The 15,654-nt window shown below is 47.7% G+C and overlaps 2 protein-coding genes across 2 annotated transcripts in view; one reads left to right on the top strand and one right to left on the bottom strand.

Annotated features, from left to right (window-relative positions):
- The window catches only part of LOC135898599 (uncharacterized), a 36,900-nt gene extending 31,197 nt beyond the window's left edge, over nucleotides 1-5,703 (top strand). The window contains exons 4-5 of the mRNA XM_065427646.2: nucleotides 2,149-2,372; nucleotides 5,186-5,703. Of these exons, the coding sequence (XP_065283718.1) occupies nucleotides 2,149-2,372; nucleotides 5,186-5,609 (648 nt within the window). The 3' untranslated portion in view covers nucleotides 5,610-5,703. The remainder of the gene's footprint in view (nucleotides 1-2,148; nucleotides 2,373-5,185) is intronic.
- LOC135898650 (uncharacterized) overlaps nucleotides 1-12,953 on the bottom strand; it is a 195,732-nt gene extending 182,779 nt beyond the window's left edge. The window contains exon 1 of the mRNA XM_065427719.2: nucleotides 12,880-12,953. Coding sequence (XP_065283791.2) covers nucleotides 12,880-12,938 — 59 coding nt within the window. The 5' untranslated portion in view covers nucleotides 12,939-12,953. The remainder of the gene's footprint in view (nucleotides 1-12,879) is intronic.
- Between the last annotated feature and the right edge of the window lie 2,701 nt (nucleotides 12,954-15,654).

Raw genomic sequence — 15,654 nt, 5'->3', positions numbered from 1 at the left:
GGATCCCAAACTTAGGACATGTGATTTACGCGGAAGACGTAACTCTCTAGACCGCAAAGCGATCTTTGGGGGAACGTCAGGAAACCCCCCAGAAGGCAATTAGCATTGTTGAGGATCATGTAACAAAAGCTGGCATGAATTGCGCCCCGGAGAAATCCGAACTAATCCGAGTCAGAGCGCCTTATACACGAAAGGACGATAGACTTCCGATAAAGCTTGCTCTGGGAGGTCAAACCATGCAGGAGGTATCTAAAGCTCGCATACTCGGACTATGGATACAGGAAAATGGAGCAGTAGGGCACACGATCGCAAATCTCCGGAAAACGGTTAACAGCGTGTCTAGAATGATAAACAGAGTAGCAAAAAACAGAAAAGGCATCAAGCAGGAAGAGACGACAAAGCTCGTTTATCATAAGCCGTGTAACCTTTGGCCTTCCTTTCCAAAAAGTATCAAACTCAGAGGAAACTAAAATAAACGCCCTTACACGCACAGCTTACAAGGCGGCGCTTGGTCTACCGATTTGCACTAGACGACCCTTTTTAATGCAATAGGCAAAAGCAACACATTTGAATAACTCGTGGCTGCAACACCGATTCCACAATGAGAAAGGCTCAATAGCTTTCCAGACACATCCTTGGACTCAGCGCAAACGCGGGACTGGCGCCGACTACAAACCCGTACATAGCGACACCTACTCCTGCTACACCACATACACCCCACCCGGTATCCCAAGACGTGCCCTTGGTGCGGAGGGCGGCCATCTCTTGACCATGTCACATGGTCGTGCCAGAGTCGGCCACAAGAAATCCAATCACCCCATTATGGGGCAAAACTCCAACAGTAGGCAGTGGGAGGTGTGGCTAGCCAGCGCGGTGCGGGAGGAACGATTGGCCCTTCTCGATGAAACCCGGCGTGCCGCGATCGCCAGTGGGGCCCTGGACTGAGGGACTCACCTACTGGACCTGAATGTGATTTCTTTAATAAATGTTTTGTACTACTACTACTACTGTCGAGTTTTTGAAATTATGTATATACATGGCTATTCAACAGTCAGCAAACAGCCTATATGTTACGATTGTTGTGATGGTGATTCTCTTCCTTATTTATTTCCGTAGGCAGTTTTGTGTCATGTACTCAGTTACCTCGTAGGGGCGTATATAGGTGTAACGGAAGAAATGCTGGACTTCACGTCTACTTGCGTTCTTACGGTTGGACTTCTGTATTCGTATAGCGATTTCCTAGTACCGCAATTATATTTTCACGCAGTTGTGATGGTGAAAAAAGCAGCAGAACTGGGAATGATGTAACTAGCCTTTTATCGGGCTAACTTGTGCCTGCATGTATACATGCAGGCTGAAGTTTGCCTAACATGCAGCCGCATCCAGCGCAGCGCGATACATTTTTTCAGACGGTGAAAAGAGGCCACCCATAAAAGGTAAATAAGTTCACGTGTCAATATGGGGGGTGGAAAAGCGAAATGAACCTGTTGAGCTAAATGCGTCGCAGCCTGCAAGCAGATAAAAATGCGCCATTTAATGAAAAAAAAAACATTGCCTGTTGCTTCGCTGTGTGCCCGTCCAAGAGAAACCGAAAAATAGCTTCGACACAATTGCCAGCCACAGAAAGCGAGAACTCACGAGAACTCATCCTGAAATATGAGATAGATTAAAAGTGTAATTTCTGTTGTCGGTGACCAGCGTACATGCACCAGTGTTAATTGCAGAGACTGCGCAATGTAATTAACATTTAATGTAGGTTAAATCGAAATGAAAGTGTCTCATTTTGAAGTCGAGGAATCGAATAATTTGAGGAAGCGTATTGAAACCATGGTATCCAATATTGCAGAGACAGTCCAGTGCGTCTTCTTATAACCGAGGTATATTCACAAAATTATGGTTTAAAATCTGCGTTTGTTTACAATAAGCTGACGAATGCATTGATTTATAATTTTCTGTACGCGTCTGGTCGGGGTCCCAAACACTGATGGGAGACTGCATTTTTCTTGATACATTCAGTTTTCCAAATGGGAACATGCAATTGACCGATGGATTGAAATTGAATATTGCGAACTGTGTGTGCATCTGGTAAAGAATATCGTGTGCGCGCATTCTGTTCATCACAACGCCGTTTTTTTTTTTGTTTTCTAGCCAGAATGGTCCCACCACTCCACGGACATTGTGCGCATACGTGTCCTGATGCGTTACGGGGGCATCTACCTCGACGCGGACGTGTTCGTGGTGCAGTCTCTGCGACGGTTTCTTCGTTACGAGGCCACCGTGGGTGGCGTAGAAGATGGAACTTTTGGCAACATGATAATGATCGCGCACAACAACTCCCGTGTCATGCGTCTGTTCATGGACACCTACCGCGAGTGAGTAGCGCGCAGATGCAGCAGTTGTGAAAACAAAGGTTTTGCGCGCTAGCGACAAAGTTCAGATCGCCAAATTACGAAAACCCGCAGAACCAACAAGTGACACTTTATAACAGGACAATTTTTACAGCTATCTGGTGCATAATGAAGTGTCCGGCCAGATGATTTTGATCTGGCGGGGCGTGAAATGTACTTTCTTTAGAATTTGTAGCGCCGGTTCGTGGGTTCTGCCTTTGGCAAAATTACACACTGCCGTCTTGGAGTCGCCGAAAATTATTTTGGCTGCGGTATTTGTGATAGCTATTGCTATCGCGGTTTCTTCCGCTTCTTCCGCGTGCCTTCCAAAAATGGTAACCGCGGTGATTGGTTTGAGGCCGTTTCCTATCTCGGAGAACCTATTTCCTAACTCGGAGAAAGCGTCGCGTTCTCCGAGTTCGGCTACGTCTACGTAGACCGCCTCCTCGTGGTTTGCGTAGTGTCTCTGGAGTGCTTTGGCCCGGGCCTGTCTCCGTTTGCTGTGATACTCCGGGTGCATGTTCTTTGGGATTAGGTCAACCCTGAGGCGATTGAAGATGTCAAGGCACTCTCGTTCCGTAATGGAATAGTTGCGCTCCGATGGTGCTAGGAGGCGGCTCGCATAGGCAATAACGCGATCCTTGCCACGCTGACGCTGGGCTAAGACGGCACCTATTGTAGGGGCCTCGAAGTGGGCGAGAATGGGTGATGAGGTTAGAAGAGTGACGAGACGAGAGAAGGTGGCTCCTTCTGCAGTGCACCACGAGAATTGTACGCCTTTCTTCAAAGGATTAGTTAGGGGCCTAGCAATTGTCGCAAAATCTGGAACAAATGACGAAAGTACCAGCACAGCCCAACAAAACTTCGAACGTCTGCGGCTGTCTTCAGAACCGGAAACTCTCGGACAGCGCGAGTTTTAAAGGGATCAGGTTGTACTGATCAGATGGCCCAGAAGAGTAATTTGTCGGTGGCCGAAACGACATGAGGACGAGTTAAGTTGCAGTTTCGCCTTTCGGAATACATCAAGTATAGTTGTGCGACGCTCAAGGTGAGTGTAGAACGTTGGCGAGAAGACAATGACGTCGTCGAGGTAGCACAGGCATATGGACCATTTGAAACCTTGGAGCAAGGAGTCCATCATACGCTCAAAGGTGACTGGGGCGTTCCATAATTCAAACAGCATTACTTTAAATTGGCATAAGCCATCAGGTGTGACGAACGCGGTTTTTTCTTGTCCATATAGCCGACCACTTCGGAGTTCCGTGGTGAGGACGGGGATCACTGACCTCCACCACAGATGTTACGTGTGGAAAAACACAGACGACAGATGCTATTTATAGGCAATTTACAATGGAGCCAGGCAGCCCGGCTGATACTCGCTCGTGCCAAGGCCACCAACCGACTTCTTCGTCATTCTCGCGGCAGCTCGTCTCTTGAGCATCCCTCGATGATATCGTAATTATATTTATTCAAGATTGTTTTTACTAATGAAAACAACGTATCATTATTTCGCATTATTGGTGGCGCCTCCAGGACACCAAAGCGATAACGGGAAGATCAAAGCTAGAAGCCGGACTGGCCCGTGGGTTGGCGCTCGCAGAGGCCTGCGCGGGCCAGGGGAGTATAAGATCGGCTGTCTGCGACAGCGGACAGCCAATTGTTTATGCGAACACGCCCTGGCACTATACGGACTCCGCGGGCCTCTTCCACGGGCCGCCCTGCTTCCAGCTTTGATCTCCCCGCTAACGCTTGCGTGCCCCGCAGATCCTGTGCCACCTGGTTTAATACAACTTCAGCTGCTCTCTTGAGGTTTCCATTTGTCGGTTACATGTGCCCTTCTGGAGCAGTGTTTGTAAAAAATGCGATCTATCATCGCGACGAAAAAAGCAACCCGCGAAATATACAACACCATTCAGAACATTGCCCCCTTCATCACCAAACGGCGTCCGCGCCCGCTGCCTGACCCCGCGGGCAGCCAGCGGCGGAGTCTAAACAAAGTCGACCGCACTCCGCAATGCCGGCATGTCCAAGGGACAAAGGAAAACAGCGCACGCTCATAAGCCTCCTCGGTAGTGCTTAGGCTGAGTCATATATTCAAGGAGCAAATCCCCGACATTTTCTCTCTCGCGCCCACTCTTACTCGTGCCTGCGCAGAAACGTCGAGCGCCGTAAAAAGCGCCACCTCCGCTGTATGTACTAGCAATTGTAAAAACGTTTCAGGGGAAACGTCCAGAGTGAGCCGCACGTAAGGCAAAGTTGCGCGCAAGCATATAAATTTCTCCCAGTGAGCTAAAATCTTCAAATGGACGCACAAGTGCGCTTTCTGTCACGTTCAAATTTATCGCCACATAGAGCAGTGTAAGTCCTCCTCACAGCGATACTCTCGTCTGCAGCAGCGTGATTAATAAAGCACTTTAGACAAACGACCAGTTCGTTCAATTACCAGCTGCCTTCAGTGAAGTTCACCATGAGAGATAGGATTATACGTATCAAGGGCTGAGGAAAAAAACGGAAAGAAGGAATTTCAAGGCCCTTGAAGTCCCATGTACACACCAATTATTTTAGACGCATAGGCAATAAATTGGCACAATAATGACTTTAAAATATAGGCATGTTGCCTGACCTACTGTTTTCTAGTTATCAGATAACCAGTGGCCACAGTGCCACATATCCAGTATTCATATTATCGCATGCCAAGGGGCACATACCCAGTGGTCCCAGTTGTGCGTAGTATACTTGGTGAGCTTTCTCTTTGTTTTGTTTTGTTGCGGCACCTTCAATTACCGGTCTGCTCGCAGGTTCAATGCATCACTGTGGACCTACAATTCCGCAGACGTGCCCACCACAGAACTGGTTGACAAGCGGCCTCACCTGTTCCACCGCATGACCCACGGCCTCGAGACATACATGCTTCCAGCTATCTACTTGCCCCACTTCATCCCCGACTGGCGGAACGCCTACGCCATGCACACTTTAATTAACCACCGCCATCTTGCGAAAGAAGACCCACTGATTGGTCAAGAGCTCAACGAGACAACCATCAGAGACTACGATACAGCCTTGGGACAGATGGTTCGCTCAGTTCTTTTCGGCACGTCAGATTTTGTCGCTCCCGATGCTCGCTTGCTGAATGTAACTGAACTGGCTGCCATGAAGGACCGCGGCGATGACCTCACTCGAATGGATACTGGAAGTTCGAGACCATTCTATTATCCAAATTAGTTCCCGGGAATGGTGCCTGCGTTATCGGAAGCGCTGTTGACATATGTTTCTTTCACGTCTGTGTGCCCAGTAATAAAAGCTGATGGTTGAGAGAGTGAAATCTGCCTTATTCAACGCCTAACGATGGTGCAAAACAGCTCGCACATTTAGGCAACTCCTGCAGTTACCTATCTTGTTTATAAATATCTTTACCCACCAACCAAGTTGCGCCATATCTGACGACTTTGTCCGTCTGATCTGAAGACCGAAATACAGTGAAATGTTTTTGTGTGGCTTTGAGCTGCTCCTACAATTTGTTGTCATGCTAGTAAGAAATTTCCCCATTTATGTTTTCTACATGACACTTGCACGCCCTTCTTTAGTTAGGGTATTATTTGTTGTACGTAGAACGATGTAAAATGCAGCTTTTGCTAGAACAGATAGATATCGCGTTTCAAAAAAAATGTTGCTCTGAGTCAATTTTATTGCATTGTGTGCAGTGGACCTGCTTTATTAAGTCAAAAACTATTCAAAGGCAAGAGGTAATTAGAATCGACAACCGTTTATGGGCCCTACGCATTAAATGGCATGCCCAGCTCAGTTTGCCTGTCTTATTGTAGAAGAGAATATCGGCTACTCACGTTTCCTTTTGATCCACGCCTCTCTTCCTGTCTCTTAAGTTGCGCCTACCATTTTGGAGTGCAAGCCTAAAGGCTCCTTCACACGCTGCGACTGGAACGATGAAAATCGGTGCAGTCGCACGTGTCGCAGTGCAATTTTAATTCGGCCAATTTCACATGATTGCAATTTTAGCACTGCGAGTGGCGCGACGGGTTGCTTACTGCCAGGTTTCGTGGCACGAGCTGCATAATTCTTTTACTCTAATGAATGAAACGTTTCCATTATAATATTGTTGACCTTTCCTTTTTATGAGCAAATAATATGCGTGGTATGTAATTTAGAAACGTGGTAAAGTTAAAGTTTGTTTTGGAGGGCGCAAATGCGTTTTCTGAAGTTCTATGCAATGAGACAAGGCGCACGTCAATGGTTAGGCACTGTGTATTTTATTGTCTGCCTTCTATGACCATTTCGTTATACCTGTGCTACAACAATATACAAGATGAGGCATCAAGGAATTCATATAGCTTCCTTCCACGCATATGCAGTATTTGGAATTCGGCTGCCACGAAGACGTCGTGTCCGCCCAACAAGATCCTCGCGCTACCCGTGCTCAGCGTCAACTTCTATAGACATGATGTGTGTATATTGCTCGTAATTGCGCACATGGGGTGCGTGCTCCTAGCCATATTCTTGCTCCAGAGGCAACAACAAGGACCAACCCGATAGCCCGCGTCTGCCCCTGAATGAAGCTGCAAATGATCGGTGGAATTACTGAACGTGGAAGGGAAATTATGTTCTGAAACTCAACCTTAGCGCTAGCTATCCTGGTTCGTCCATCGCGGTGCGTGTGCTGTGAAAATTGTAACGCACAGTTGAGCGACGGTGCTTCAATTACTTTCCAAAGGGCGAACTTGTGCCCGAGAAACACCTAAGCGAGAGCCTCGCTACAATGTCCACAGTCTTTTGTCAAAAACGAGTGAAGACAACAATAAAGCACAGATTTTGGTAAGAGATATAATTTGCAAAAAAAAGAATAATAAAAATAACGAAAAGAAATTAGGGTGAAAGTACAAGGTACAATTCACATTTGCTATACATGGCACTTTTAAACAAGGCGCACGCGGCAGCTGGGTGTGCGAAAAGTGCACAAGTGGCAGCTAAATATTTTTATACATTTAAAAATGTGCGCAGGGCATATTGGAAGGCAGACGGGTCAGTGATTGTGACCATTCCTTGGGGTAGGGCGTTTCATTCTTGCGCTGGTAACACCAAAGGGGAAATTTTGAATTTTGTGGTCCCAGCAAATATGGGAGACGCTTTGCATTCATGATCATTGCGGGTGGACAGATAATGGGCGGGTAAGATGCGAGCAGATGAAAAGATGCACAGCAATAGTAAAGGGAGTGAAATAAGGCAGACCAAAATATTTCGATCGTGTGCCAAGATCCGTAAGATTAAGGGTCTGCGTTAACGCCGACACGCTTTGGTATGGAGAGTAGGAGCTCAAAATAAAGCGGGCAGCCTTATTTTTTTTTTTTTTGATTCGATGCATTCAGAAAGGTTAGCTGTGTGAGGGTTCCAAATAATTGAGGCGTAATCGAGGGTTGCTCTGGCAAGGGAAATGAATGCACGAACTCTTGTGTCACTGTTTGCAAGGTACAGGCGGCGCTTTAAAATGGTAAGTTTTTGCGTGCCTTGTTAGTAATATGCTCAACATGCACGGCCCAGCTTATATCAGATGTAAGAATAACGCCCAGGTATTTATAAGAAGAGGTTCGTTTGAGTACGCAATTGCGTAGAGTGTATACGTTGGACGGAAAGCTTAGCTTGGAAGAAAATGACATGTCCTTAGTTTTATCTGCATTAATTTCGACACCACTCAGGTAATGTGGTTAAATATTTTTGTAATATGGCAGCGTCATCAGGGGCGGTCATCGGTCTGTAATTTACAGAATCATCGGCAAACAGCCGTATTGATGAAGTTGTATTTCTAGCTATGTCATTAATATATATTGGGAATAATAATGGGCCTAACACTGACACTTCAGGCACCCACGAACTAACGCGGCAGAAAGTAGATTGGTTGTTATTAATAGTCTAACGTGGCTTGAGACGATCCACGTGGACTATATTAGTGAAGTGGACGACGGTGAAGCATCGGCTGGAGCTACTTCATAAGTCCCATCATTGAGCTGTCCGACGACGCGGTAAAGGCCAGAATATCCGCGAGAGCAGTTTTTCCGATGGGCCCACACGCCGCGAAGGAGCCCAAAGGAGGACGAGGTCGACGGCAGGGAATTGGACATCACGATGACGGTTGTCATAAAGAGACTTCTATCTTGCCAGCGGCTCAGAAAGGCGACGGTGGGCAATCTGACGTGGCGTAGCGGCTGTAGCTATAGCGTTGTGAGCGTACTGAGACGGGGACTCGAAAGGAGTTGGCAGAAGCGTGTCGAAAGGCAATGTCGGGTCACGACCACAGAGGAGACAGAAGGGGGAGTAAAGAGCGATGTCGTAACGCGACGAGTTGTACGCGAACGTCACATATGGAAACGCGGCGTCCCAGTCATGAGCTGAGGAGACATACGTCGAGAGAATGTCTAAGTGTTCGGTTAAGGCATTCAGTGAGGCCGTTTGTTTGAGGATGGTATACTGTCGCAAACTTGTGTCTCGTAGCACAAGAGCGAAATAGATCTTCAAAATCCCTGGATAAAAAGTAGTGGCCCCTGTCTGTCAGAAGCTGGCGAGGAGCTCCGTGGTGTAAGGTGAAGTCTTGGAGCAGGAAGTCTGCGACGTAGGTAGCACAACTGGTCTGGATGGCCCGTGTGATTTCATAGCGGGTTGTATAATCCTTTCCAACGGCGATGTTCCAGTTCGGGAGATAGGGAAAGGGCCAAACAGGTTGAAACCAACACGATAAAGCGGTTCGGTGGGTATATAAATTGGCTCTAGGGTTCCAGCTGGAAGCAAAGCAGGCTTCTTACGACGTTGGCATAGTTCGCAAGCAGTGACATAGCGTCGCTTGGTACGGTAGAGTCCAGGCCAGATAAATCGTTGCCCGGCATGGTCGTAGGTCCTGGAAACACCTAGGTGCCAGCGGTAGGGACATCATGGTGTTGCAGGAGTACTGTTGCCCAGAGATGAAAAGGAACGACTATGAGCACTTCATGTCCTTCTGTGCGCAGATTTCGGTGGTAGAAGATGCCCTCCGAAACGAGGAACAAGCTAAGCGGGTCAGAACGGCGGCGGCTTATTAGGTCGCACAACGATGTATCACGTGCTTGCTTCTCACGGATGCGGTAGAAGGCGGAGAGCGCGAATATTCTAGCAGTTGCATCACTGGAGGCAGTAGCGTCGATGGGGTGCCGAGAGAGACAGTTGGCGTTCTGGTGTAGCCTATCGGATTTGTACACACATTTGTGTAGGAGAATTCTTGGAGACGTAGTGCCCAGCGGCCTAGACGACCCGTTGGATCCTTGAATGTCGAGAGCCAACACAGAGCGTGAGGGTCCGTGGTAACAGTGAAAGCTCGACCATATAAGTACGGCCACAATTCGCTCACTGCCCGTACGAGTGCGAGGCACCCGCGCTCTCTAATGGAGTAATTGCGTTCAACGTGTGAAAGCAGGCGACTTGCGTACGCAATAACGTTGTCACGCCCATGTTGATACTGTGCTAAAACCACACCAATTCTATAGCCACTAGCATTTGTACGGGTCTCAGTTCGGGCAGATGGGACGAAGCGAATAAGAATTGGCGGAGTAATGAGCAGGGTCATAAGAAGTTGGAAGGCAGCGTCTTGGTCAGGACCCCATGAAAAGGGGGCGCCTTTCTTCAGAAGTTCAGTCAGAGGTCACTCGCTTCGAGAAGCAATTAGCTTCCGTTTCAGTTATCATAAATTTTTTCTTTCCTGATTTCGTTTTTTCCTCTTAAGTAGTTACTCATGGCTGGTCTATTTTCCATTGCCACCACCCATGAGATTCTTTTGACGTGTCTGACTTTACGCTTGACGTTTTTGTTGCTTTGTTGCCTACCCTACAGGCTGCATACTTGCTGGTAAGCTTCCTAGTTCTCTTCCCCCACTGTGAATCAATATTTTTCCTGTACAGATACCTCAACATTCTCCCAGCCCATTTACTTTCTTCCATATTCCTCAGTCCTTCTTCATACTCAATTTTACTGCGAGCTTCCCTCACTTCAAGATTAGTCCAGCCCATATTACCCTTCATTTCTAGTCTTCCCGTGAGCGCCCAATGCGAGGCGTGCCACTGACCTTTGGTTCATATCGAGTCCTGATTGTACCCCTGATTTAAAGCAAACAACCGCATTTCAAAAAGTAAGTCCTGGAACCATTACACCTTTCCACATACCTCAGAGCAACTCGTACCTATTGCATCCCTGTAGAGCTGTGTGCTTCATTGTAGCTGCATTTCTTTACCATCGAGATCTTGTCTCAGCGCCGCATCGCGGGCCTGCTTGATGGTCAAGAGTTGGTCGGGAGGTCGGCGCTGCGCAGAGCGGCTGCCCACTTCGGCGATAGGCTCTCCGAATTTAACTAGTTGTTGCGTTGGGCGTTATATTCCCATAGTATGTCCTTGAGTTTAGCTGTGTCCTGCTTACATATGTGGCATGTGTCCCCCCTCTTTTTTTGTTTAATTTTTATATTTATTCCATTCCAGGAATTTTTTTTCACGAGCATAGTTTTCTGCCTCTTCTTTTATTATCTCTTTCAGACAGACGATAGCACATCGACCTCCAGCGAAGCACAATATAAAGGGGTGCTGTAGACATGGCTGTTGAGACGCGCGCTGACGCATGGCCATGTCATTCACCAGCCGTGTGTATAGCACCCTTTTCTTCTCAGTTCTACACCCTCGCCGCTAACACACCTTCGGTCGATGCCTTAGCCACCTACCTTACCCCCTTTCTCTTTTAGAAAAACACCACCCATACAGATTGTGCCGAGCAATGCACCTGCCACTTTGATAAAGACAAATCCACTTGTCGAAACGTTCACCCCCCCTCTTTTACCCTGTTCTTTTTTTGTTCATCGTCTTGAATTTCCATTTAGCGCTTCCCGTGTTTTTATTTCTTTAGTTGTAGTTCTTGATCATCAGGATGTCGTCAAAACGACCTTCGGTGTTGCGCTCCAATACAAACGTTGCCTCGAGGGCAGCCACTTTAGCGATAAGTAAGTTGATGTGATTTTTAGCCGTTTCTTGCTCTTCACTTACTCGTTTCAGGTGAGCTAATGTCACCTCGATAAAGGTACGGAAGGAGCACCAACAGCAGGTTTCTCGGCTTCGCAGCCACTCCTTCCTTTTACTCGTGGTAACGCTGCCGAAGCGCCGCTCTTACCACGCACGAAGCGCGAAAATCAATGGAATACACAAAAACAACACAAACAGCTTCATGCACGCGTCATTCTTCACCGCGCAAACGATGCTCGAGTGCGACGCTTAGCTCGAGGCGACAACGCGCCGATTGGCGCTCCTTTCGCTTCTGGAAACAACCCATATTCGGATCGGTCCAACTCAAAGAGGCAGCAGAGAACGGTGGCATGTTTCGGTTATCGCTTATTAAAATTTTACAGTAGGTCTTCAACGGCAAACCGCCGCTCTAGATAAAGATGCTTACTGCGGTAGTTTTTGCGGTGATAGACGATAAGGTGAGCCCGTCGGCGGCTTTGTTCTTTGACCACGTCACCACACCTCTGTTCATTTGCGCTGTGTATCCATGTACAGTCACCACGCGGAAGCTGTGACTAATCGGTTGGCCGTTCTCCGAAAATCCCAGAGAGGCGAAATATATTTCGCGGTGCGCCGCATCATTAGAAGCAACCTAAATCGAGGCGCGCTTAACCGCTACGGCACAAAAGGCGATCACACTAACCGTATGGTATACGATGAGCCCCTACGGAAAAAAAAATCTGATGTTCCACGTGCCAAACCAACGATCTGATTATGAGGCACGTCGTAGTTGGGGGCTCCGCATTAATTTTGACTTCCTGGAAATTTTTACGCGCATACAATGCACAATGCACGAGCGCTTTTGCATTCCGCTCCTTTGGAATGCGGCCGCTGCAGGCATCGTATCCACGACCTCGATCCCCAAATTGCCACGGAGGCCGCCATAGTTACGAAATGCGTAAGCGTGAAGTGCAACACTGTCTTCCGGTACGAGTGTGGTACATGCGTAGCACAGCTGCGCACCTGCTGCACGATTATTTGTCGCGGTTCTCCTAAACTCGTAGTGCCTGCCTAAATACCTTGAAAGGCAGCGCGCCTCTCACGTATCGGAACGCGATAACAAGCGCTTAGACGGCACACGTGAGCCGCCATGAAAAATGACGTGGCCACTGTACAAAATTATCACTGCGCAGAGAAGCCGATCGTTATGTTCCAATTGTGTTCTCTCATACAAATGAAGGAAACGTTATTAGACATGTAAAAATGAAGCAATGCAATTTTATGTACATGGGGCGCCGCTGCCTCTTCGCCTACCATTGTTTCAAACAAAGTGACGGCGGCAGCGACAGTTAGTATCGCGCGCATTTGCTCCGGGGCATGCGGTTTGCTTCAAGAAAGTGAACGGTGTGCTTAACATGTCACGCTCGTCCATGTCAAAATAGAAAAGAAGGCTACGTGACCAAGAAAACGAGATTACTTACCTATCTTCAGAATTGCGGCTGCGACTGTTTCGGAGTGCCTTCTCTCCAACAGGCATCATGGCCTCTGCCGCGCAACTCATCAAAACCGTCAAGCTCACACATCAGTAGAAGACTAGTTGTTGGTTGAGCCAACCACTTCACCGGATAAACTTCCCACTTATCGTCCTTAAAGCATTCCACCAAAATGTGCGTCATGATGTCCGAAAAGAAAATACTTTCATCAAGAAGCACGAGGCGCGACCCATCGCATAACTGCAGCCGAATAACTGAGTCCGAAAGCCGTTCACAGCTTCACATGGTTTCACTATCGTATTCAGTTATAAAAACCTTTCAAACACAAAATAACGGCACTTAAGGACCACTAATTATATAGCAATAATTTTTTATCAACTAACCTTCATAAATTATGAAGAACTACCTAATTTATAGCGTAAACAATAAATACTACGACCCAAAAATGCGACTACGAAACTAGCGGTAACCATGTGTACTGTTGCAAAAGTGTGCGCAAAACGAAGCTCGGTTGCGCCCATTTGCGCGCACACATACACACCCGAACGCTCCCTTAACGTTTGTCGCGCCACCTAGAAATAAAATCACTACTAGTTTTGCTATTTTTACAAAAATAAAGCTTCTAAAATAGTTTGTAGCGTTTTTGGAGATGACGAGGTGACAAGTAAGGTACAATAAGAGTCCGTTACCTGTAATTCTTTCATTTCCCTTTGGTGTTCTTAACTGAACATACGAGACCTGCAGGCTTGGGGGAGGACGACCGTTCGGCGAGGCTCAAATAAATCGCGTGCTGCTTGCAAGGCGAGGAACAGGAGCAGCCGCAGATACAGCGATTAGCTGTAATTCTGTTGCGGCTGTTGCTGAATCTGAAGCTCTTTGAAGTCAATGGTTATAGCGGCTGCGCGCTGCGGTCTCAAAGCGCGTTCGTTCTTTGATCTCTGGTACCACGGACATTGGACAAAAACTATATTTGCTTTACGGACAGAGGGTACGTCGCAGGAAATTCGAAGGCCTCACCCGTGTATGTTTGTAGCGTGTGCGCGCTTGCATCCTACGGTTCCCACAGTGCGTCCGATGCTCGAAGGTAGCGTCGTCGCCTGTCGGCACCTGTCTTATCGCCGGCCGCGCTGCCGCCGTGTCTACTTTTGGGGAACTCCACATGCGCGTAGTCACCGTGTTGGCAAGTGAGTTTCGCATTCTTCTGCTCCCCAAAACGTGCTCATTTCGGATCGTACCAATGGTTATGTACGATGGCGTTTGTACACCGGCGAATAAATAAATCGTTATGAACTTGGGCGGTCATGAATCTAGTCTAACGTTGCAGTTTTTACGTAGCCAAAATGGCTACGAAAGTGGGGCGGTCCCGGAGATAGGCGCTTCAAAGCGCCAGCTGTAGCGAAAGCACCAGGAAGTGGCACGCGGCGCACACGCCAAGAATTTCAGAGCTCACTGGCTTTCGAATGAGAGGAGTATGCGCGCGCTCGTGGCCTATTGGTTAGAGTACCGGGCTCGACGGCCGACGTTCGATTCCACCCCATCGGTCACACATAATTTTCTATTAATGAAAGCGAGGCGAAAGAAGAACCTACCTGCCGCAAAGTGACAGGAATGAGATTCGAACGCATCGCAAAACATGTTTGAAATGTCTTCATATGCGAGTCCTAATTATTGTATACTGGACTCAACTGCTACACAACAAAAGAACTAGAAAAATCAACTCAAATTACCCAATAAATTGTTTATTGAGAACAATCAACGGTAATATTGTTGTGCAAGGATTGAGTGAACGCAATTGCTCTTGAAAATTTGTTGAGGTCAGTTGTTTCAACATTTCCCCAACAATATATCAATGGTTAATCAACACTCATTTTTGTACAGGATACAACTTCGAAAAGCGTAAACTGTGTTGTCTCCTGTACAGCCGTGTTATAAGCGAAAATTACACAGGGTAAAATCTCGTCCCACGTCTTGTGCGCTACGTCGACATACACGGAGAGCATATCAGCCAGCGTTCTGTTCAGACGTCCCGTTAATCCATTGGTTTGAGGGTGATACGCTGTGCTCTTGCGGTGAGAGCTATGCGTCAGGTAGTGAACGTCCTGCATAAATTCCGCTGTAAATGCTGTACCGCGGTCGGTGATGACAACAGACGGTGCACCATGTTGTAGGACGATGTGGCGTACAACAAACTTGGCCACTTCATACGAGTTTGCTTGAGGGATTGCTGCAGTTTCGGCGTACCAGGTTAAGTAGTCGGTAGCGACGACTATCCATCTGTTGCGCGAAGAGGTCAGTGGGAATGGCCCAAGTAGATCCATTCCCATTCGTTGGAACGGTGCTTGAGGAGGGTCTGCAGGACAGTGAAAGCCAACCGTTTTGACTGGTGGTATCTTGCGGCGCTGACAATCGCGGCAGGTCTTCACGTACCGTTGTACAGAAGTATAAAGCCGGGGCTTTATACACTTTTGTCGTATCCTTGATAATGTATTAGCTAATCCCAGGCGTCCCGCGCAATGTTCATCATGGCACGCTTGCAAAATGTCTTGGCGCAGCGCCAACGGCATGACAAGGAGGTACGTATTGGGACCACTTCCGCAGTTTTTCCTGTGAAGGACGTTGTTGCGCAAGTAGTATGATGATAAGCCGCGCACGAGCGAGTGGGGTAAACCACCTGCAACTCCTTGAAAGTGCTCGATCAGCGGCAGCAGCGCAGGGTCTGCGCGCTGGTGCTCTGCCATTTTTATGGCTTCGATAACGCCGACA

This window comes from Dermacentor albipictus, chromosome 8 (genome assembly GCF_038994185.2).
Source record: "Dermacentor albipictus isolate Rhodes 1998 colony chromosome 8, USDA_Dalb.pri_finalv2, whole genome shotgun sequence".
Lineage (NCBI taxonomy): Eukaryota > Metazoa > Arthropoda > Arachnida > Ixodida > Ixodidae > Dermacentor > Dermacentor albipictus.
This window is presented reverse-complemented; position numbering and strand designations above follow the sequence as displayed.